This window comes from Alosa pseudoharengus, unplaced genomic scaffold (genome assembly GCF_046254945.1).
Source record: "Alosa pseudoharengus isolate Yale_2024_CS ecotype anadromous, Long Island Sound unplaced genomic scaffold, YU_APseudo_1.1 YU_APseudo_1.1_scf_24, whole genome shotgun sequence".
Taxonomy (NCBI): Eukaryota; Metazoa; Chordata; class Actinopteri; order Clupeiformes; family Clupeidae; genus Alosa; species Alosa pseudoharengus.
In genome coordinates, this window is record NW_027468689.1 from 31,935,141 (window position 1) to 31,958,454 (window position 23,314).

Sequence of the window (23,314 nt, forward strand, 5' to 3'; positions counted from 1 at the left end):
ATTTCAATGTCTGGTGAAAATGTTAAGATCATCAATCTTGAGGTCTCCAATTCCTCTTGAAATTCAGCTCATAATAGATCATCAGATTAACAACAAACACTGTAACCCTGACCTTTATCTCCAGACACTTTGAAGTGGCATGCATGTCAGATGAGAGCTCAAAGCCCAATCACACACACACACAAAACTACAGTGCCATCACCGTTTGGCTAGGAGTGAGTATGAAGGCAAAACCCCTCCTTGGCAATTTCTCTTTCTGAATCTTCCCCTGGGCTCATTAGCCTTTGTGTGATAAATCCAATTAGCTGATAAACAAAAAGAGCATCTTGGCTGAGGAGATAAGGCTGATTATCAGCCTGCACTTTACCCATAATCCTCTCTGATCACAGGGTATCTGAGAAAGATACAGAGGAGAGGCAAGAACTCAGAAGAGAGGATAGAGTCAAGACCAAACGGGGCTTGTTAAGGTGATTGCTGAGGACACACGGGTTTGAAACACAAGCTGTGGTCTCAGCGGAGACTCTGTACTGGACAGATTACACTAATCCCTTGTCCACACGTCTCAAGTACTGTACTCTTCTTCTTTAGACAACCTCTTTGGCTTTCTTCCCTCACTTCTCTCAACATCTTCATCCCCACCCCCTTTCCATGACCCTGTTTTGGCTCCACATTTCCATATGATTCTGCCCACCCCCTACCCCTCTGTGATGCTGCAGAGTAAACACTTCCCACAGGGCTGGTCCTGCCATCAGACAGGACCACCCCAGATTAAACTCAGGGCAAATATTCACCCCCAATGCCCACCCAGTAGTGACCAGACCCACATCACCATATGGCATTTCAATTGCTTTCTAGTGCATGGAACTGATATAAATATGATGGTGACTCGACTGTATGAACACATGCTGTTGAATATGTTTATTGACCAGGTACCCCCACACTGTCTCCATTTCACTGCCTCACCTAGTCTCATCATCATTCCAGGAGATCCTCATGCCTTTGCCTCCTCCTCCTGCTGAGGCTTTGATCATTACAGGATACCCTATGACAGAGAGAGGCCAAGTTAAAACACACACACAATCAACACCTAAACGAGGACACACAGAACTCCCTTATTTTACTGCTGGTAGAAATGGAGGTATATCATAAGTGCAGCCAAAACAGCTCCTACCGATTTGATTAGCGATCTTCACAGCCTCCTCAGCATCCTACAGTGAGGACAGACAAGAGAAATCAAACATGTCATCAACATCAGTGCCCTTCAGAAATCAGACAACAACGGACACTGAAGTCTTAGCCATACGATATATAGCAATGATACTGCTAATGGTTCTGCTAGGTGGCCAACAGGGGGCAGAGTTTGTACTGGTAGTCTGAGTTAAAATGGCCATTACTATGGACCAACAAATGACCATGGAGTGTTGCATTATTCACACACAAAATTGATCATTTCAAGATATAGGGTATTGATGGTGTAAGAAAACCAAGATCATACAGTTGTGCTCATAATTTTTAAAAACCCTGGTAGAATTCTGCATGACTATTATTTTATTCAGGGGTGGTGGTCCGGTGAAACCATTTATTACACAATTGAGTGTGCCCTTTTTAAATAACAATGATAACTGAAATCACCTAAGTGGTCCTAATAGAAAGTTTACATAATCAAATTTGATGGCAAGTTGAATGCAGCATGTTATCAGAAAATATTTGCACTCATCAGGCCGAAAGCTGCACATGTGACGCACTAGGACTTCACAACATGACAATGACCAAAGCACAAGGCCAGGTTTACCCTGCAGTGGCTACAGCAGAAAAAAAGAGAAGGTTCTGGAGTGGCCATCACAGTCTCCGGATCTCAATATCATTGAGACACAACATCTCAAACCTGCAGTCAATGCAAAATAATGAACAAACCAATAATTAACAGGACCTAGAGGCTTTTCATCAAGAATGGGCATCTCTTTCTTCTGAGAAGGTACTCATCCACAAATATCACAAAAGGCGGCAAGCCATCATTGATACTAAAGGGGTCAATACATAGTATTAAGGGAATGTAAACTTTTGAATGGGGATCATCTCATTATTTTTCTATATTGCTGTTTTCTTTAATAATTGCACTATTCTGTACACCTTATGGTTTCATTTGAATCCCATTTGGTCTTTTGCCTGATCATTCCTGTTTTCTTAAAAAAAAAAAGGTATACATGTTAAAAATTCTGCTAGGATATGTAAACATATGAGCACAATTGTATACAGTGCTTTAGCAGTTGAAATTACACACTCCTTAATAGTTCTGTAATTAAAAATACATGAACATTTGAAGGTGTCAATCACCACAACAAAAACATCTCTCCCCGTATTCACACATCAGTGGTGAGTTTGCTTTTGCAGCTGTGGGGTGTCAGGGCCGCCCCTCGCGAGTGTGAGAGATAACACCGCAGGGACGGGCTGAGATAGCGCCGGATGACGGGGTGTCACCTAAGCAAAAGTTCACGACTCCTAACATGTGTGTGAAGAGCACCGGTGTATGTGGTCATCATGTCATACCGTGCCACTCAGAAACCGAGCCACTCAGAAAACGTCACCCGCACCAGAGAGGGCTTATTTCATTGGTTAATTTGATCGGTATAAAAAAGCATGACAAACGGTACCAGCCATGTCAGACCTTACAGTTCTAGAGTGCTTCTCTCCATTATCTCCATCCTCTGCTCCAGTGATAACTAGGACCTCAATGGCACAAGAAGCCTTCCAATAGAAACATCCACCATGGAGAATGCAGATGCATTAACATATATATTCTACCCACTGACAACTGAAATGTCTAAATCACGTGCCAAATCTTAATTGTTCAGGGCTTACAAAAAATATGGCTAAAACTTGTTGACAGACGCTCTTGGGGAGGTTCTTTCCAGACCTGTCTTGCATGTGTGTGTGACTTCAGTGATAACATCAGTGGCCTGAGATGGCTGGGGTCTCTAACAGTGTCCCCGCCAATGGCCACATGTGACCGCCTCCAGCATGGGAGAGCAGCAGGATATCAATGAACACCTCTGAGGAATTTCTCTACAATGACTGATTAGGACCATTAAAATCACAGCATTGAGATAATGACTGGACCAGCAATGGCTGCCAGCACACAAGTACTAAATCCCAACTAATTCAGCCGAGTCATCCATTTCTCTTCAACAAATGCAAGACCTTAAGACTGACGAGAAGTGAAATATGTGGCACTCCAATGGATACAAGGGAAACAACACACTCACTCTAGAGTAATTTCGTTAACAAATTCATACGTAATTAAATTAATGTGCTTCCAGCTGAACCTTTAAGGTTAAAAGGGTCACATTTACAACTAAGCAACAAAAAAATTGAAGGCATATTGCTTTGATACTAATAAAAACCATAGCTGAAAGTTGACAAGTCCATCACCATGGTGACACTAAAAATTTACTCCATCACTCAAACACAGACACACAGACACACAACAGGGCTGTGGTTTGCTTTTGCAGCCCTGGGGTCTGTTTCACACCAGCGTGTGAGGTGTGAGATAACATCAGCAGGGCCCAAGATGAGGATGGCGATGGCAGCCTTCCCCCCCCATCCACTCCCCTCCCCAATAACTGGCCCTCTCAGATGCAAACGCAGCCCAACGGCCAGCCCTTTCAGAGTCTCCCTTTGTGCCCCCTTCATTTTTACGAGGCCCATCAGCGCAGGAAGTGTTAAAACGGCCAAACGTGGGACAATTAAAGTCCACTGCAGCAGCAGGCGGAGAGGGCAGGGGGGAGAGGCGCTGACGCTGCGACCCTGCAGCACTTCTATCAGCTTGCTTTGGTTAGGACACAAGATCAGCACCAGCGTGTGGAAACAACTCACTTACACTCTGGCTCTTTTTTCCCCTCACTCTCTCCCTCTCTCTTGCTCTGTGCTTTGATGCCTTGTACGCTAAATTCCTGAAATTAGGCTGTTTGGAATCATGTTCATAACAGCATAACTGTTTAGGTGTGAGCAAGAATGGCATAAAATGGAAGCGCCACTTGGAGAGACAAAGACGAAAACAGACTGAAAGACAAAGACAACTTAACACAGTACAAGGGCACACACATTCATCCAGTTGGTAAATAAGTTGAATGTTGAAACTTCATAGATTACCAATAAGAGATCTTCTATCTTTCCTGACTTGGCAATGCTTTTGCAGTTTATTCCTTACTGCGGAGTTAAAGCACTATTAGTATCATCACCCTTTCATTACTTATTCTCTGCTCACTGCCTCTGACCAACACATTTGGATTTCTTTGCTGATCACATGTGCATCTTCATGGTTCATTGATGATGTTAATAGTGTATGCTATCTAAACAATTCTATCCATCTTGTGGTGTTGAAATTACCACCAAAAGAGGATAAGAGAAGCAAAAACCCAATAAAGGGAATCAAATGCACTTCTTGTATAGATTATGTAATACATTGGATGTATGACATGCTTCTCCATATTAATTCTTTGGTCACCTTGACAACTCCATCAAATCCAGGGATGGTGTTGACTTTGGCTGCCTTGGCAATGAGCTTGCTCTCGATTTTGTCGCCCATGGCCTGAATGGCGTGCGTGTCAGGTCCAATGAAGGTCACCCCCTCAGCTGCCTGCAGAGAAAGAACAGACCATGAGACATATCCACAAGCACACCCACCTCAGTCATTCACACATATTCATGGATAACTTTGCAATATATGCTTTTTTCAACATTAATAGCTTGGTTACTGTTATATTATGCACTAGGTATTTCATCTTCATGGACAAACTATTTGAATTCATAAAATTGCCTTTCATTAATCAGAAATGACACAAAAAGCTTTACATCTATATAAGATTTCACGCCAATTCTAAATCAAACGAGCTGGGTTATGTATGGGGATTCCCTCCTATTGGAGTGAGTGGGCATGGGGCTAAATCTCTCATGAGATGACCAGGGCCAGTACCCCCTGTGGGTATTCACACCAGGGTACATAGATGGACACCCTCGGGCACAGCCTGCAGATACGCAGAGCCTCATTGACGCCATCAGAAAGGACGGGAAAGAGTGATCCCTCTCTTTCTGTCCATCTCTTTGTAGGGCCCAAGCATCAGGTAGGACTTACTTCCTGGGCCCGAGGCCTTGCGCATTACTAGAGTGGGCCCCTTAATTACTATTGAAATTCAGCTGCAGGATTCCTCAGAAATTTCCATTACAGTGAATGGAAACTCCAAATAATAGTACACAAAGCATCGTGGATGTAGTGGATAATTAGGAGGAAACAGTAACCATGTTCAATAAATTGATATTCCTCTGCTTGTTATGTGATTAAAACCTGGCCTGGGCTATTCTAAACATAACTTTCTCTATAGAAGAGGAATACTAGAAGCACTTTATGTGTAGATGGACATGTCTATTTTAATGACAAAATATTTTATGATCAACTTAAGCACCTTAAGAGATGTGTGTTCAAACTACTGTCCAAACCAGAGAGTGTGAGCAAGTTAGTGTGTTCATGTCACTAGGTCAGATACACATTCCTGGGGTGACGCTCCATAAGGAGCTGTGAAATTTCTCAAATTAAATCCAATACAATTGTGTGAGTCTTTTCAGCCACACACCCACACTACTCTGATGTGTCTGTGTCTGAGTGTGTGTGTGTCTTAGTGTGTGTGTAAACAAGTCATCACCTTCAAATATAGAAGCGTGTGAGTGGCCCAAAAAGGCAAGTTAGCCCAGACCGTTGTGTGGACGTGTCAATAGCTTGTGTGGCAAGCACATTTGTGTGGGTGAGTGTTTATGTCCTTGTCTGTGTGTGTGTGTGCGTGTGTGTATGTGTGTGTGTCCAAATAATTACAACATTTCACAATAGAATGGCTGTAAGGAAGCACTATCCATACACTCCTCCTATATACACACACACACACACACAAACACACACACACACACACACACACACACACACAACCATCTCCTCCAATTCAATTCCCATTCATCCTCCAGCTCCTTTAAGATGTTAAAAAGGCCATTGGGGGCTTAAGCCTCACAGATCTCTTTCTGAGGACCCTTCAACGAGCCCCTGAGCCATGCGGCTCGTTTGCGCTGCATAAAACTGTACTAACTGTCGAGGGGGGAAGGAGAGGGGGAGGCAATTCACCTCTCATTCAAGTCACAGAGGAGGGGGCAGAGGGCTCCCCATTCAGCTGCTAATGTAATGACATCTTCATTCACACACACACACACACACACACACACACAGAAGGCAGAGGACGGCCCCCTCAGCTGCCCAAGTACGTGTTTGGTGACGGGGGATGGCGTGGATGTAAGAATGCAAGATAGAGTCGTAAAATATAGAAAATAAAAAATGAGATATGGATGTATAAGTCATCAAGTAGCTAATTAGCAAAAGCTATTATCTACCGTAATTTCCCAACTATTAGCCACGGTTTAGACGGCTTAGACACATTGATTTTGCTCAATTTCTTCAGCTATGAAGTTAATACACGGGAGCAGTTAATATGGTATTAATATGCTTTTGTTTTTTTAAATTGCCTAAAACACTGTCCTGCAGTTTATACAAATTGCGGCTAATACACAGGAAATGACTGTACACCAAATGCTGTGCCTCACACAAGAGATTTGGACTCAATATTTATGCTGACGACAGTGACACGGGTGTCGCAGAGGTACTTACAACTCTGACAAAAAGCAGATTAATATTTAAAGCTGGACACAACTGGTACCTAATGGCTAACTTTCTTGAACCTAGTGGGTGCTCTCTTGAGCTCTAAACTTAAAGACTAACAATGTTTCATTATGAAGTTCTACATGGTCCATTTTGTTGACAACCCTGTGTACTAGGTTGCCACAGTTGTCATGGCAAGCTCATCAGACTGATTTATGTTAGTGCCTCCTGCACAGACATAAAAAAAAAAGTCCACCACACACGGCCGGCGATGCGACAGTCAAACACGAAGGCAGAATTGTGTTAATCACTTTACTACACACACTACTGGCGATCTACTACATGATCACCCATCGGTTCAGTGGAGACACACTGACGAGACAGCTGGTTTCTATTATGAAGTATCAAAATGGGCCTGAAAATAGAAAGGGGCTGATAAGAGCGGTGCGCCGGCGACGCTTGCCCTGTGCTCCACTTGCTGTGTGTGTTTCCCCATTCACTTCAACAGGCTCTATTCCATTCTGCCGCTCGCCTGCCAGAAATCACCGATGCATCGCCGGCCGTTTGTGTAGGCCTTTACCCACAGGTAAACAATAGGTTCCCTCTGCTGTATAGTCAACTCCAAGTAGAGAGTGAATAAGATATGGTTTAATATAGTGGAATTAATTTATTCTCTTGTTGATTATAATCAGATCACTCAGTGATGGGTCAAATGACTGACTTCATCTTTCCTTAACAAACTGTACAAAAACATAAACTATGAACATTTTCCATTATTCGCCTAATGGCCTGGAATTGGGTGACAGATTGGTGGGCAGATTACCGGCATCTTTACAAGGGAATTGTCTGTAGTGTGTGTTAGTACCTATGTGATGACTAATAAATGGCCTGTGATTTGGTGTGTAGGGCAGGGGACCAGGAAGACCACGGAGCACAAGAAAATATCTGGTCTTTAGATGTCTGAATGACAACAGCCTGTTTCATTGAAAAACATTGCTTAGTCACAGCAGATCACCATGGTCAAAAAAGCTGGACTTGGCTACCATATCATTTTATGGGAAAATCTGAGACAAGCTATGCCAGATGGACGTCCTGATATTTGCATGACTGGACGAGAACCACCGCTGTCCTTGCAAGACTGGATCTCATGTCCATGTGCTTGATCACACTGAAATATAGACATGACGACTTTCCACACTGCCTGCATCATGCTGCTCACAAACTGTTTTGTGTATTATGAACACAAGGAACACAAACACTGTTGTGTTTTTGCCCAATCATCCAGCATAGGTGTGTGCTTCTGATGTTGCAGCGTAATCCGTTTCAGTCTCAGACGTTCTCCTGAGCTGTTTGTGTATATCATTTAGTGCTGGAACTTACCAGCCTCCTGGCAAACTCTTTATTTTCAGACAGAAATCCATATCCTGGGTGAACCTTTAAAGAAAACAAACACAACACATAAACCCCTTGAATACATACACTATAAGAAGCTCAAAACTCTCCCTCATCTATTAGTCATCAGCCCTTCTCCATCCTTCTCCTTCTCATTCACACACAGGGCTGAGGACAAGCTAAATGCAGGCATTCCAGGTACACATTCCTCCTTCATCTTTCCTCCCTTATGTCTATGTACATCTTGCTCTAGATACATTATCGATGTCATGGTATAGAATAGGAGGTAATGGAGCATAATTTAATAGTAATACTATCACACACCACAGGAACACTGAATTATAGGTTTAACAGAACCAAAAAAAAAATCACAACAGATTAGATTTTCATGTGGCCAACTCTTCAAATGTCTCCTTGGACCTGAGACACAAATGACTTCAAAACTGTGTCCCTCTGTCTCTCTGTGACTCACGGCCTGTGCTCCGGTCTGCCTGACAGCATCCATGATGGCGTCCATGTTGAGGTAACTTTGGTTGGTGGGGGCGGGACCAACACACACTGCCTCGTCAGCCATCTTTACGTGCACCTGGAGGAGTTTGGATAAGACAAACAATCAATCTATCAGATTTGGAAAATAATTACCTGACTTCATTTTTTCTTCAAACAAGAGCGCATGTCATTATACTTACACATACAAAACTTTCCTCACTGTTTTTCTCTGCCTCACAGACAGACTCTCACACTCACTCATACAGACGTGTTGACAGACCAATCAATTAAGGATGAGGCAGCACAGTGCTGAGGTGTTAAGGTCACCAACTGGATCAACATGAGGTGAATGAGTGTGTGTCTAGGCATAGGAGGCATTTAAGGATAATCAATGTTTTCTTACACTAGCCCTCCATCTCACATATGTGTCAAGAGACTTATTTTTTTTTAACACACTTTAAATAATGTCAACACACTCCTCATCAACACCCAAACTCATATAATCATCAAGATCTACTATTGGATTTTAAATAATATTTAGCTGAAATGGAAGAATCTGCCAATATGCAGCAACAGAGAGTCTGACAAAAAAAGACCTAAAACCATTGTGTTGGTAGGCATTACCAAGCTGGAGCTTGCAGCCCTATACTGCAACCAAGAGAGACATTCCAAAAATGGAAAGACACAGACACATTGTCTACCAATGTAGCCAAGCGTCTTTAGGAGAGCTTTTAAAATAATAATGAGGCTCCACTGTCAAGAGCACTGGCTCCAGATCTTCACACCATTTGTCACACGAGACCAATAAACCCAGTCATCTGTCACATTGTCACAGCAGACGGACAACCTTCCCACTAAACTTTAGAAAGCCAGGGGAGAATCAACTCCATCTGCAATGACCTGTCATTAAGACACTCTAAAGCACATATTGTTCATGTAACATATTTACAGTTATAAATCTGTCATCTGTAATGTATACAGTATTACTGTCTGACTGTACTGTCTGATGTATGACTCACGGTATGATAGTAACATCAATCAACTACAATTAACCGATTGAGGTTTATTCAGGTATGAATTAAAAGGAAGTTTTAAATATATATGTAAACATGACTTCAAAAGATGAATAGCATTAACAGAAGCTTTGAGGGTAAAAAAAGAATTAGGATAATTAAGTGATTGGTGTGGGGGTTGGCAAGAGGGCCATTTCAGCAGACCACCCCCACAAACCTCCTCTCCTCCTCCTACCTACCTCCCCCATCTTTCCATGCCTAAGCTGGCCAGGGCCCAGCACAGCAGGGCTACCTAACTAACCCCCTCTGGACCACAACCCCCCTGCAGAGAGAGGGAATGAGGGGAAAGGGGATGGATGGATGGGGGATAACGGCACAGAGAGAAAAGAAGTACAAAGAAAAAGCAGGAATGAAAACTCCATTAAAAAGGTGAGGAAGGCTTAAGCGAGGCAGAAGGGGCTCACCGCACTGGAGTCCACGTCGCTGTGCACCGCCACTGTCTTAATGCCCATTAGTTTGCAGGTCTTCATCACCTAAGCAGAACACACAGGCCTTCATTACGCCATCATCAACACTGATAAATCATCATGCCCTCATCAACACTGATAAAATACCACATGATAATGTAGTCAAAGGATTAACAATATCATAGATCATTTCAAACAGTAGCGGTCACTTGTGGAACAGCTATTTATATTTTTCTTTAAATAGACATTATAATATTTCATTAGTCCAAAAAAAGATGCAGCATACATTACATTAACTCATTGAGTGGGTATTTTGTCCTATTTAGTTTCACCTACGTGCACACATTCTCCTTGAAGTGAAGACATGGTCCCATACACACACACTTACCCTGCAGGCAATCTCCCCTCTGTTTGCAATGAGGATCTTATCAAAGGTCTGAGCAAAAGGAAATGGAAAAGGAGAGTTAGAATTTTGTTTTGTCAACAGGTAAGGGGCTTTTGTTTTTCAGGGATGTGTTCTGTGTGCTTGTATTGGTGAGCATACACAGAACGCTTTCACTGACTCACAGGCCTTGATAGCATCTTTATATGCAAGCAGGAAAACACTTGTCTATCCAAAACTTAAGCAACTTAATTTTCATATCACGTTTCTAGGGTCTGCGGCTTCCCTCAGATAATCTCAGAGGAACAACAGCCTGTATGAAGTGTATAAATAAAAACTTTGAACTGGTTCATGGAACAAAAATGAAAACCAGGAACAATAGATTGCTAGGTACAAAAACAAAACCAGAAACTTAACGGTTACAGAAACCGGTTAATATTGTTATTTTTCTTTTGTTATTTTATATTATTACAATGATTGAAATATGTTCTGCTTGATAACTGGTTTGTGCATGTCTGGATGGTGGACTTGCTGGCTGCAGACATTGAACTGAATTCATGTTTGAGTCTTATCATGTAACTACAGCTAATGTTGAAAATCGCTAGCTAGCTCCATGCTCTATTAGGCTATTGTAGGCTCTTAAATGTTTGTTGTTCATTGACAATTCAAATAACCAATGTCTTTATTCATGTATACAGAAAAAGCCTAAATGTATAAAAGTATGAGTTTAAATAAGGACAGATTGGATACTCCAATGTGACATTTGCAAAGTAATGAAGTAAAATATCTAGGCCTATCAATAGGCTAGACATGTTTATGCCATCCGAATACTGTCATGTCACATAGCCCTACATGGAATGTTATTGACCATTTTTTTTTATTTGGTTCTAACCGGTTCGGGAACAGTAATTTTAAGGTGGAAAGCAAAACCGGAAACGTTAAAATACTGATTCTGCTCGGAACAAACCGTATGAAAAAAAATCTGGTTTGAAGCCCTAAAAAATACATCATAATACATAATACTGAAACCCAAACCAGTAGCCTAGTAGTGATCAGAGGTGGGCCTACAAGAGATCTCACTGAATTTAAAGTGCCTTTGAATAGATGGCAATCTGTACTCTGACGGTACATAATCTCTTCCTTAAAATTCACTCAACAGAAAATAGTGCAATGACAAACAACGGAAGACTGTGTTTAAAGTCTAAAATTATGAAAGCTCAGGGAATGGAGCCAAAACTTCAGGTGACGCTTTTGGAAATCTTCACTTGATCCCTGCCGTTAGTGTCAAGAACATTACATCGGCCTTAGGGGGATCACTGGCACTACAGCACAACACATCAGCATAGTGTTTATTAGAGGCAATCATACCTGAAGAAGGGGTTTAAAGGTGCAGTCAGGGATTTCACAGGAATTTGTGTTTGTTTACATTTATTAGCAGATACTTTTCTGCAAGAACACGTACATTCTATTTTAACCAAGGACCAAACTAAACACGCCAAAGAGGTAGCTCATCCCTACCTTAAGAGAACAGGTTTTTTTTTTTAAGTGTACTCTGATTGATGTTGATGTAGCCGGAATGGGCAGCTAGCGGTCATGAGGAGCTGATTGCTGAATATGACAAAAAATGTTATGGGCTTGAAAACGCATAAAATCCCTGACTGCACCTTTAAGTGGACCACCCCTCCTTGACAGCCCACTACTGTAGATATTCCCCTACAAACTGTGGGCTACTATATACTGTATTTCAAGGACATATGAGATAGGGAAATAAACACTCTGAAGAACAAGTAGCCAGAGAGGTGATTCAGTGGTATGGGACCACACACTGCATATTTGGAAGTCAAGTTGAGACAGCATGGCAGCTTCTGAGAAAAAAGTTTGTAGGTACAGCAGATTATAGGAACTCATAAACAGAATCACTGTGACCTTACCTTCTCATTGTGGTCAAAGGCAGTGGAGTACTGAACCCGACTGAGAAGGACACAGCAGCGAGAATGGAAGGATGCATGCTAAAACCACAACAGAAATCTCAGTGGAAACTTGCAAATGTGATGGTGGCAATACAATCATATCCATTTACTAATAATGAAGTGTAGATGGAAATGAAGTGAACTGAGGTGAACTGTGAACCTTACCTATACACTTCACTATAATAATAGTAATAATATCTTAATACAAACATTACGTTTTTCACTGCGGCCATGTAATCTATTAGAATGTCTGTCTTCAAAGCAGTGTGTTGTGGGAGCGATATTTTCTCACCCATTTCTATCATAGCGCTCATTTATCTACTTCTGTGTTCGAATTAGGGTATACATGGCTTTGTAACTATCTGTTATCATATAACATTGTTGTCAGTTGTGAGACCGTACGTCGAGCAAAAACACTCCATCAAATGACTCAAAATGTTAGGATTGAGCGTGCACAAATTGATACAGACTGTAACTGATGGATGTCTAGCAAACACAAACGAATGTTAGCAAGAAAAGTTATAGCTAGCATTATAGATTCAGTGTTATGCGTTGTAACGTTGCTGCTACGTCTCGACAACCGATTGTACGTTGACATTGACAACAACTTCTCATATACTGGAGATAAGACAATATGGTATGTTATACTAAATGGTCAGAGAACAGTATCACAAACGTTGTACAAGGCGACAGACACCCTTTAACACATCACCAAAGGACACTTAACCAGTTAGTCCTTCTCGACTGCGCTGTTTAGCTAGCATAATTTGGCCAGCTATCGAAGCTATCAGTTCTGAATAGGCTACCCGTACTGCAACGTTACAACTCTTCCAAAATAACACCTAAACTCACAAGGAAGGTGCCGTACTGAGGTGTTCTGAGTTAAAGTTTTATGCCAGCTTTGACAGTCAAAACATATTCTCCCTGTCATGATACACTGCTCACCTTAACAGCGTGCAACACTCTTTGCAGAGCTGGAGTGACTCTGTAGGCCGCCATGACAGTCGGAGAGTAAGGGTACGGCGCTTGCGTAGTTACGTTTTGTGCAGAAAAGGGGGAGTATGCTCGGTCCTCCAATCATATCTCTGTGCGTCGGCTGAGAGCAGGCAAATGCACCTTTGAAGGATAGGTAGCCTAATCATTACGCAAATAGATACTGTCTGAGATCCAGTATTATAAACTGTAAAATAAAAATACAAATAGGAACACAACATTCATTGTTCACTAATGTAGACCTAGCTTTATTTGTTTGTTTGTTTATTTGTTTGTTTGCTTGTTTGAACTAGGCTATAATGTAGCTTGCAGCTATATGGTATGGGTCGTCACTTACCTATCCAATATAACCCCATCTTACCCTAAAAGTGCATAGTCTGAGTTTTCCATTTCAGTTCTAGGCTTGCAGGTTGATGTAGCCTAGCCTACTTTTTAGCTTTTTTAAACATGATTCCTTAAAAGGCTTATCTCATGCTAGCAATATGAGATTGATGAGTAAAGTAGCCAAGGTTTACAGGCGTTCACCATTAAATTTTTTGTTTGTTGTGGGTTCAATTCCCAGCTTCCACCGTTGTGCACTTAACCCAAAGTTGCTCCAATAATGGCCCTTGTCAGGATGTGCACAGACATTTTGAGGGGCCACTGGGGGGGGGGGGGGGAGTATATTCTATAAATTGCATATGGCTATTTTCATTACAGTAAGATCCTTTTGGTGTTTGCAATCTATTAGTTTTCTTTCTTGACATTTTGGTTTGGACATTTTAAGGCAAAGAAAAAATCTGTACCTTCTGAACGCCCCATGCTGCCAGTTTAGGAGCAATTCACCAGTTATCTAAAATTAGGCCTATTCATTAGCCTTCAGGTAAATATAATGATGCCTGACTTTTTCCTTCACCTTTTAATAGTTTAAAGTCACGTAGGTATTCTTTCCAAATAGAAAGAAAGAAAGAAACAGTGTAATTTAAACTTCTTATAAAGTGCAACAGTTCATTGCAACACAGTTTGCAAAGTGGCCTAGCCCATTAGGCTATCTTATTAATTATCATCAAGACATAAAGCTGGAAAGAAAAAACAACATAAAAAGATTCATTTTATAAATATGTTTAATCTGTATCATATTAAATTACAAAACAAATAGGGACATGATTTATTCTTACAGTTCTGCAGTATCATGGCATTATATCTGCAGGCCATTACCATTAGCATTCAAAAATATACATTCATGAGATAAAACTCTTTAACTTTGGTCTGGTCACACAATCAAATATGCATGACAACAGTTATGAACAGACTTGAGACAGAGACACAGAGATATCCACCTAAGATCCACTGTACAGCAAAGCTGATGACTCAGAAAAGTCTCAGTGTTAAAGACAAGCCACTAACAGAGGCATCCATCTTATATTTGGTCCATAACCAGCATACATTTCTCTGTATAAAAAAAAGAGAAATTGGGTCCATCTCAGTGTTGCCAATGTGGAAAGAACAGGCTCAGAGTGGGACGTACCACTCGCTAAAGTTGCTTTGACCACTGAGGATAACAGAATCAGGCGACATGTTGCCATGCGAGGACGGGGACACCAAACTTGAGGGTGTGGATGAGTCGTAACCGGAGCTCTCGGTTGGGGATGCAATTGGTGCTGAGGACGAGGACTCATGGACCTGAGGATGAGATTAAATCGTTGAGCATAGTCAGAAATCAGAGCGTCATACATCCACCGTGTTATACAGTATAGTACAGAGGCGCATTTCCCTCGCGTAGGTTATTTTTTAAATATCAACCACATATTCACCTTCATGTGTTTCCTGAGGGAGCTGGGGTGAGTGTATGATTTGTCGCACAGTTTGCACAGATATGGCTTGTCAGATGTGTGAACGTGCATGTGCTTCTTGCGGTCACTGCTGTTGGCAAAGCGGCGATCACAACCGTCAAATTCACACATGAACGGCTTCTCTCCTGGAATTGCAAAGGGGATAATTAGAACTCATACTAGTTATACTCTAATTTGTCATGCAATTTTTTTTCCAGCAAGGTGGATCAGATGGGCAAATTAATATGTTATAGATTAGGCCTAATAACCATTTAGCCACTCTTATGACAGAAAACCGGAAACATTCAGCTATGTCATACTTATATAGAAATACAAGACACAAAAAGAATGAACTAGCCTACACAAATAGAAAAAAGTACCTGTATGTGTGCGTTTGTGGATCTTCAGGTTTTCTGATCGTGCAAACACTTTGCCACAGCCCGGGAATGGACAAGGGAAAGGCTTCTCCCCCGTGTGCACGCGAATGTGGTTCACCAATTTGTATTTGGCTTTGAATGGCTTGCTCTCCCGTGGACAGTCATCCCAGAAACACACGTGGTTACACTGCTCTGGGCCGCCAACGTGTTCTACGCTGACGTGCGTAACCAGCTCGTGCATGGTGCTGAACGTTTGGCAACAACCTTTCTTGCGGTCTGTGTGTTTGTCCGGGTCGATCCATTTGCAGACGAGCTCTTGTTTAATGCCCTGACGCATGTAACGGAAAAACGCGCCCGGGTGATGGTGCGGCGCCATGTTCATGCTCATGTTCAGTCCCATTGACCCGTACTGGTTGTAGTGATCGGCCCGGGGATTGGACACCTGGTGGTACTGGTCAGCCCTGCTGAACACTTCCCCCAACCCAAGTCGACCGTTCAGCATGTTTGGAGAGCTGTGGTGCGCTCCGTGTTGGTCGTGTATCCCTGGGAATAGTAGATGTCCCTGATTCTCTGCGTGAGAGTGATGGATCGAGTTCGCCGTTGGGTTGAAGATGGGGTGCTGCTGACCGCTGTTCTGGCTGGTATCTCCAAACCCTCGGCTTCGCAGGATGAAATCCCTGGAACTGAACGACGAATTGGCGTAAGAAGCTGCGTGAGCGAGCGCAGCAGCGGAGTATCCTGGCGCCTGGGAGGCGAATGCCGCACTCTGGCTCGGCGAAAGATCGTGGCTCAGCTTGAACGCACCCATGTGTGCAGACTCCATGAAGCTTAAGTCTCTTTCTTGGCTTTCGTGATGCCTGGCGAATGTACCAACACCTAAACTAGATAGTTGGTGGCCTGCATCCAGTAACATCACTGCGAATACTCTACGATCCCACGGCGCGTAAAAGGGACTTCAGTTGCGCACAGCAGAAACACTATACGATGTCGAAAACGGCCTAAAGCAAAGCTTTTGGAATTTAAAACAGACTCCTTGAAAACATATTCGAAACTTTGTCTGTAAAAAACTTAGAGTTGCTCCATACCTTGGGAAAAACTTAGTTTTGTATGAATAAATGTTGAGTCTTTGGATTCCAATGAATTTCACCGGTGATAGTCCACTAACCTCAGTTGTTCAACTCAAAGTAACAATCAATGGGGTCTCCATCTACGTTTATGTGTGGGTGCTTCACACCCACTTTACAATCGCTGTCCCACGATTTACACACGGCAATTTCATTGGCTACAGCATCTCACCAATTCACCCTATTGGTCCAGTCACACGAGCGCTTCTAATGGCTTTTGAATGTCCCATGCAGGCCACTCAAGGGATACATTTTACAGGGAGGGAATATTGTCTTTAACTCTGAACTCTTGTTGTATTTCAAGCAAACCAAAACGCGCATTTTTCTGTTTGTCTAAATTCGTTAATTGGCGAGCTGGCAATCAGTCTGACTGCCCTTTTCTGGTACACAAAATAGTATTGTTGTTTTATCAAGATTAATTTAATTAAAACGTAGCCAATAAATCTTCCAATACCTTCCCATAATGAAAATAGGAAATTGTCGGTTTATATAGGCCTAAGTGGCTGTTGCGGGAAAAAAAATCACAAATAGTATAGCTCTCGGCTAAAGGACCGACCATTTTGCAAATCTGCAATATATGTATTGGACACAAGCAGACAACTTACACAATTTAAAGTAGATGCCGTTTCTACGAAAATATAACAACTTCTTGTCAGTGCTCAAATTTGAATAAAGTAGGCAGTAGTAGGCCTACTAGTAGTACTACCTATGCGTCATAGGCCCATTTTACAAATGAATATAAAATGGCAAAGGGGCAACGAAAAAAACATTGATAAAAACTTGTGTTTTCCTTTCCCTTCACATATGGATCGAAATACGTTGTTCTACCTAACTAGGAGGTCCAAGGCCTAACCACGGGCACACAAACATAACTTTGGCATACTTTTCTACTTGTTGCTGAGGACGCTTTATGGGAGAATATTGCACTTCAGCGACATCGATGGTACAGGCTTTCGATGATTTAATCTTGTCGATTAAACCTTGTTTGAAAATGTCTGGTTTTGTTATGTTATACCTCATCTTTCCCCTATATTTAGCATGTTTATTAATTTATTTCTACAATCTAATTAATTGTATATTTACAGACTGCAAAAATGTAAAACATAAGGCTTAGCCTACATGCAGCCGGCAACAAATGTATGCAACATTTTAGTCTTATTATGTATACATTGACACATTTCAGGTGTGTTTCCTATTTTGTTCACACCTCTGATTTGCTGTTAACAATGGTCAATCGACAAGGGTTGATTTTCCGAGTAGGATATTTTTTGTGAAACACAATGACGCACAGTAACGGGCTAACGGGCGCTAGTCTAACTTGCCTAACAAATGTTCATCATTGGGTAGCCTCATAACTGTCCCATAATAACAAGTCCTCATAACTGATTCTGAAGAAAAAAACACAGGTTGGTTGTCCATTTAAAAACAGTTGTTCCAAGGAAACCTACAGCCTACATCTGAATTAAATTCTCACAAATGGATATTTTCCCAACCAAAATTTACTGAGCACAAAACAACAAAAATCACGGCACATATCGCTCTTAAACCAGCTGTTTGCAGTTCCGTGGCTTGAATGACATCAGAGGGAGAGCGAATGTCTTTTAACAATGTACTAGCTTACTGTAACCTACTAATTCTCCACCTGAGTTAGGGGGGAAATGCCTGTTGACTTATTCTTCACCTTGAGCATGATAAATGTTCGACTAAACAAGCATAGGACATGAACAAGTGTGGCATTTGTAACCATATGTGACCGTTTCATTATGCAAAACGTTTTTTTTTTTTGCTAAATCTTTTTCCATTCACATTTCCTGAAGTCACAAATCTACAGCTATATCCTTCATCTAAAAAACACCGATATGCTATTAAGAAAATATATAGCCTAGATGAAACTTTTGAGACTAGCCCCATATTCCTAAAAGGTCAAGTCACCTTGCCTCAAAATTAATTAAGGAGTGAATGCTTCTGAAGTTGCGTGTCAGTGGAAATTAGGGCTTTTTTGTTAGTTTTACATTTAGAGTTAGAATGTCAGAGGTGCTAAATGTTCTAGCCCCCTTTTGTCACCACAATAATATAAAGATAGTCGTTAAATTATGTATGTCCATGCCCTAACTATGCAAGCCTCGATGTTTATATTCTCCCTTCATTTCAGGCAAGGCCTATCTTTCCTTTTATTTTATTTGAGTTTCCCCTTGTATTTTCTAGGAAACAATCGTTAATCTATTTATCAAAATTGAATGTTGACAAAATCCCTGAATTCCACATAGGCTATTGTCAGACTGCTATGGTTATTTATAATCATCGTTGATATTTTGAAGCAATAGCCTACTCAAACGTTCAACCTAACACTTTGAAGACCAACACTTCTCTTAGCACAATTCGACCTGAACAACAGAAACAGAAATTCCCTGTTATAGGTTATCTACAGTTATAATGTGGAAGCACACAAACGTGCATGCTCCAGGGATACATCTTAAGCTTTTCAAAGGAGAGTAAAGTTCAAGGAAAACGTGTATAAGAGAGTTCAGAGGCACGTTATTGTGAACGAATAAGATAATATAGAAGAGAAATATTTTAAAAACCGACTGTGGGCCAAGAAGTTCATACTGTATACCCTATATTCAATTACTATTAGTTTTGTCTATAAATAATTTATCATAGCTTTAACATGTATTAAGACAGCCCCATTGTTATAGTGGAATTTCCCCACTGGTCCACTAAGCCACCAGATTTATCTCTCCTGTTGGGAAGACACTGCTATGGTAACCAAAAAAGAGAAGAGCTTTGGTCTCTCATAGCCTGCGCATGCATACCTGGGAACAGGTAACATGCAACAGAAAAATGAAATAATGTGTTAAACAGCTAGCATTTGGAACAGCCACATCTTTGGGAAAGAGTCCAGCCTATCCCTTCTGCTCTTTTCACATGCATGGCCCATACCAACACAGCCCATCGGTGTTATCGGCCTCCCAGATAGGCCAGCAATTCACACTGGACACCATCTTTCCCTGATCTATCAGGTTTGAATCAGCGACCGGCTTGATTCATTCAGGAGTCAGATCCTGCATGAGGGCTATTACTGTAAAAAAGTCTGTGTAGCACTCCTGTGGTGCTAAGAACCTTCTTCAGTTTAGAGAATCCTCCCTTTGGTGAGCATTTCTCTGCATGGAAAAGATTCTTATGATTCCAGTCTTAGTGGCACATGCATTTTATTAGTGTATACTTGAAACACGACTTGATTCATATCCACACAACAGAAACATAAAAACGACAACAGCTGTTAAACCTTACCTGGGCTGCATCCCTGTGTGTGTGTGTGTGTGTGTGTGTGTGAGGGAGAGAGTGTGTGTGCATGTGTGCGTGTGCCTGTGTGTACCTGTGTGTGTGTGCCTGTGTGTACCTGTGTGTGTGTGTGCATGTGTGTGTGCCTGTGTGCATGTGTGCGTGTGTGTGTGTATGTTTGTGTGTATGTTTCAAGAGAGAGAGAGAGAGAGGTTAGTGAGTGGCTGGTATGTTTGAAGATGATTGCTCCCTGGGTCCATCTGTTTGAGTAGGAACGGGTCAAAGTTTGCACAAAAGCAGGAGGAAAACTCTTCTTGTTTTACAGTCAAAATTACAACCAAAAGCCCAATACCAAATTGCCCCTATCCTGGGGCAAAATAATAATGGCACATCATATAATTAGAGGTAAAAGTGTTGCAACAGAACTATGAATAACATGTATATTTACCAAATGGCCCTATCAATAGCATGGAAATGCTGCATTCATGAGATGGAAATACCTGCTCATGGAGAACAGGCTGTGAAAATAAAGAGTGGGGTTGGGGGGTTGGAGAAGTAAACCAGCTTCAATTAAAGCTCTCAGCTGGAGAGGGAGGGGGGAGGGAGGGATGAAATGTTTCCGGATAGCTGAAGAGATCATTTCACAGTGGGGGGGTCGGTGGAGGGAAAATGTGTGTGTGTGTGTGTGTGTGTGTGTGTGTGTGTGTGTGTGTGTGTGTGCGTGTGTGTGTGTGTGTGTGTGTGTGTTAATGGGGGGTAGTGGTGGGTAGATAAAGCATTGAAAGGGGGTTTTCTGGTCGAAAACCTTTCTGAGTTATTTCATAACTGTATGCATGAAGATGCAGACAGTTTCTCTGTCATATGCATGTACGGTATTCTGTAGCCTGGAAGCCAACATCCAAATGTACCCTGCCAGACTATGTGTTCTGCACTCTGGGCCAGAAATGACAAATCATACCAACAAGTAATTGCACATAAACTGTTGATTAACCTTTGCAGTTTGAGTCTGATAGTACTTTAATACTGCCTTTTTTCACTTTTTCCCAGTGCTGTATTTCTTCAGTGATTACAGGATTAAAATGAAGGATCGTCATTTCATTTCTAGAGGGGCGCCATTCTGATTGTGAGAGAGCAGAAAAGGGCCCCAGGCATGTCCTAAATATGGAGACTTAAAAGAAAACGGTTTTGTTCACTTGATGCATATTTGAGTAAAGTCCCTACCAACCCTGCATGGGGCATCCATTCAGAGCAAGTGAATGTTAACACTACTGTGGGACACACTTACAAGTGTCCAGTGCGAGAGCACGGCCAGAGGCTGCTGGTGAGAATGTCAGTGTTGCGTCTCGTTATACACCAATAAGCTGCATCGGTCCAGGAAGAGAGAGATGGCTCCAGACAAAAGAAAGAGAAGAACAGGAAAGAATGGAGGAGGGAAACAAGACAAAAGCCACAACAAGCAGAGCCATCTTTTAGTGACAGTTCAGCCATGACTCTCTCTCCCTCTCTCTCTCTCTCTCTATCTATCTTTCACTCAATCCTTCTCCTTCTCTAATGTGACGATAAAGAGGGAGGGAATAAAGGGTAAGGCAAAAGAGGGGGAGAGAATGAGTGTGGGAGAAAAGGAGAGGGAGTGGAAGAGGAATTTATGACTTTGAGCCCAGGAGGGGTTCATTAATCCCACAATCCTCCACCGAGGATCGGCTCTCGCACACTGCAGCTACAGTGCAGGAAAAAATCTGGAATGATGTATCAAATGGGCCAAGATGCTCTCACTTTTCCGTGCCTTGACTCTCAGGATGGGATGGTGTGTGTGTATGTGTGTGTGTGTGCTGTTTGGATGGTGTCGAGCTCTGAGGTGGTGTTAGAGGTTAGCTAAGCAGCTACTACCATCACCATCTCAGCAACATAGAAAATAGAGTGAGAAAAGAGAGCACCTCCATCTCTGGCAAATGAAGGAGCTCCTGTTAATAGGTTCCATATATTACCCATAAAACAGCACTGAGCAGACCGGAGGTAGAGGTAAAGTGTGTGTGCATGCACACTCACACACACACACACACACCCTTCTGAGGAGCCCATAAGGCCTTCATGTCTTATTATTCCAGCCATAAAAAGCCTCCAAACAATAAGAGCTTGATTATGAGCCTTCCTGTTTGTGCAGAGGCTTTGATCCATGCTAATATTGGGGCAAAGGAAACATAGACCCCCCTAGAACACACTCTCGCACACACACACACACACACGCTTGTCAACACTTTCATACACCCACACATTCAGCCCCATCTGTGATGCGGACAAACACATACAAGTGTGCACGCACACACACACACACACACACACACACAATTCTGGTAATGCCCCCTCTCACCTTTGTGAAGTTTGTATCTCTTGTAGCTACCAACTCAACCCACATAGAAGAGTGACAGTGTAACCATATGAGGTGTGTCACAGTAATTTTAATAATATTAATAGCAGGTTTAATTCAATTCCCACTATTAAACAAATTACATTTTCATAGTAACTACATTCCTCAGGTATCCTCATTTTCCAAATGTGACAAACAAACAGGCAGCTACCATTTGCCACAGTGATATGTGGGTCAAGAGGAGCGTTTAAAGAGTGTTAGGAGATTTATAACCGCTGGTAATCAGCCCCATCTGAGCTCTCCCCTTAGCTCCCGAGCTGTGCGCGTTAATGTGTGTCAGGACCCTGCTATTTGGGGATAATGGCAAAGTAAAGGCTGAGGAGACCCCATTGTGGCCTGGCATGATCACCTGTTGTCCACAGACGCCTGCGAGACGCAGGTTTTGATGGTCACCCAGACCAGCACCCGGGGGCCAATGTGCCGTCCATCTCAGGGCTCGACCTCCACATCACCAGGCTTTGTTGCATGACCCCTGAACCCCCTGTCCCCCTTCCTTGGAAACTTCTTTATTCCCATCCCTTCTTTATCACTACATACACACACACACACACACACACACACACACACACACACACACACACACACACACACACACACACACACACACACACACACACACACACACACACACACACACACACACACACACACACACACGTCATGTGGAGTCCTGCTGTTTGGCCTTTATGACTAGGTTGCTTTGCTGCTATACAGAGTGAAAAATGGGATTCCTCAAATATTATACATACTTCAAAGCTGAGGGTTAGTGGAACTGATAACAGACACTGTCTGTTATGGAGAGTGACTGTCACTGGTGTCTATATTGTCAAACATTTCACTCTAAACAGGATTCATCATTAGCGAATCAGTTAAGCGAGACCTACTCTGTGACATTAAA

General features: G+C 42.2%; 2 protein-coding genes across 2 annotated transcripts in view; both read right to left on the reverse strand.

Annotated features, from left to right (window-relative positions):
- The window catches only part of pcca (propionyl-CoA carboxylase subunit alpha), a 33,163-nt gene extending 19,738 nt beyond the window's left edge, over positions 1-13,425 (reverse strand). The window contains exons 1-9 of the mRNA XM_076303734.1: positions 13,350-13,425; positions 12,366-12,443; positions 10,441-10,488; positions 10,050-10,118; positions 8,556-8,669; positions 8,072-8,125; positions 4,505-4,636; positions 1,172-1,208; positions 964-1,042 (exon numbers count right to left, since the gene is read on the reverse strand). Coding sequence (XP_076159849.1) covers positions 964-1,042; positions 1,172-1,208; positions 4,505-4,636; positions 8,072-8,125; positions 8,556-8,669; positions 10,050-10,118; positions 10,441-10,488; positions 12,366-12,443; positions 13,350-13,403 — 665 coding nt within the window. The 5' untranslated portion in view covers positions 13,404-13,425. The remainder of the gene's footprint in view (positions 1-963; positions 1,043-1,171; positions 1,209-4,504; positions 4,637-8,071; positions 8,126-8,555; positions 8,670-10,049; positions 10,119-10,440; positions 10,489-12,365; positions 12,444-13,349) is intronic.
- A 1,463-nt stretch (positions 13,426-14,888) lies between these two features.
- Positions 14,889-16,498, reverse strand: LOC143141844 (zinc finger protein ZIC 2-like). Its single transcript, XM_076302549.1, has 3 exons — positions 15,589-16,498; positions 15,191-15,354; positions 14,889-15,059 (listed from the first exon to the last, which is right to left on the reverse strand). Exons 1-3 carry the CDS (start codon positions 16,496-16,498, stop codon positions 14,889-14,891), a joined length of 1,245 nt encoding a protein of 414 aa, XP_076158664.1.
- Positions 16,499-23,314: the final 6,816 nt, after the last annotated feature.

Excerpts from the sequence above, each read along its gene's own strand:
- LOC143141844 (XM_076302549.1), bottom strand. The coding sequence starts at position 16,498 with ATGTTACTGGATGCAGGCCACCAACTATCTAGTTTAGGTGTTGGTACA. Across the intron at positions 15,355-15,588 it reads CCACAAACGCACACATACAG|GAGAGAAGCCGTTCATGTGT; the intron begins GTACTTTTTTCT and ends TTGCAATTCCAG. Across the intron at positions 15,060-15,190 it reads CCCTCAGGAAACACATGAAG|GTCCATGAGTCCTCGTCCTC; the intron begins GTGAATATGTGG and ends TCTCATCCTCAG.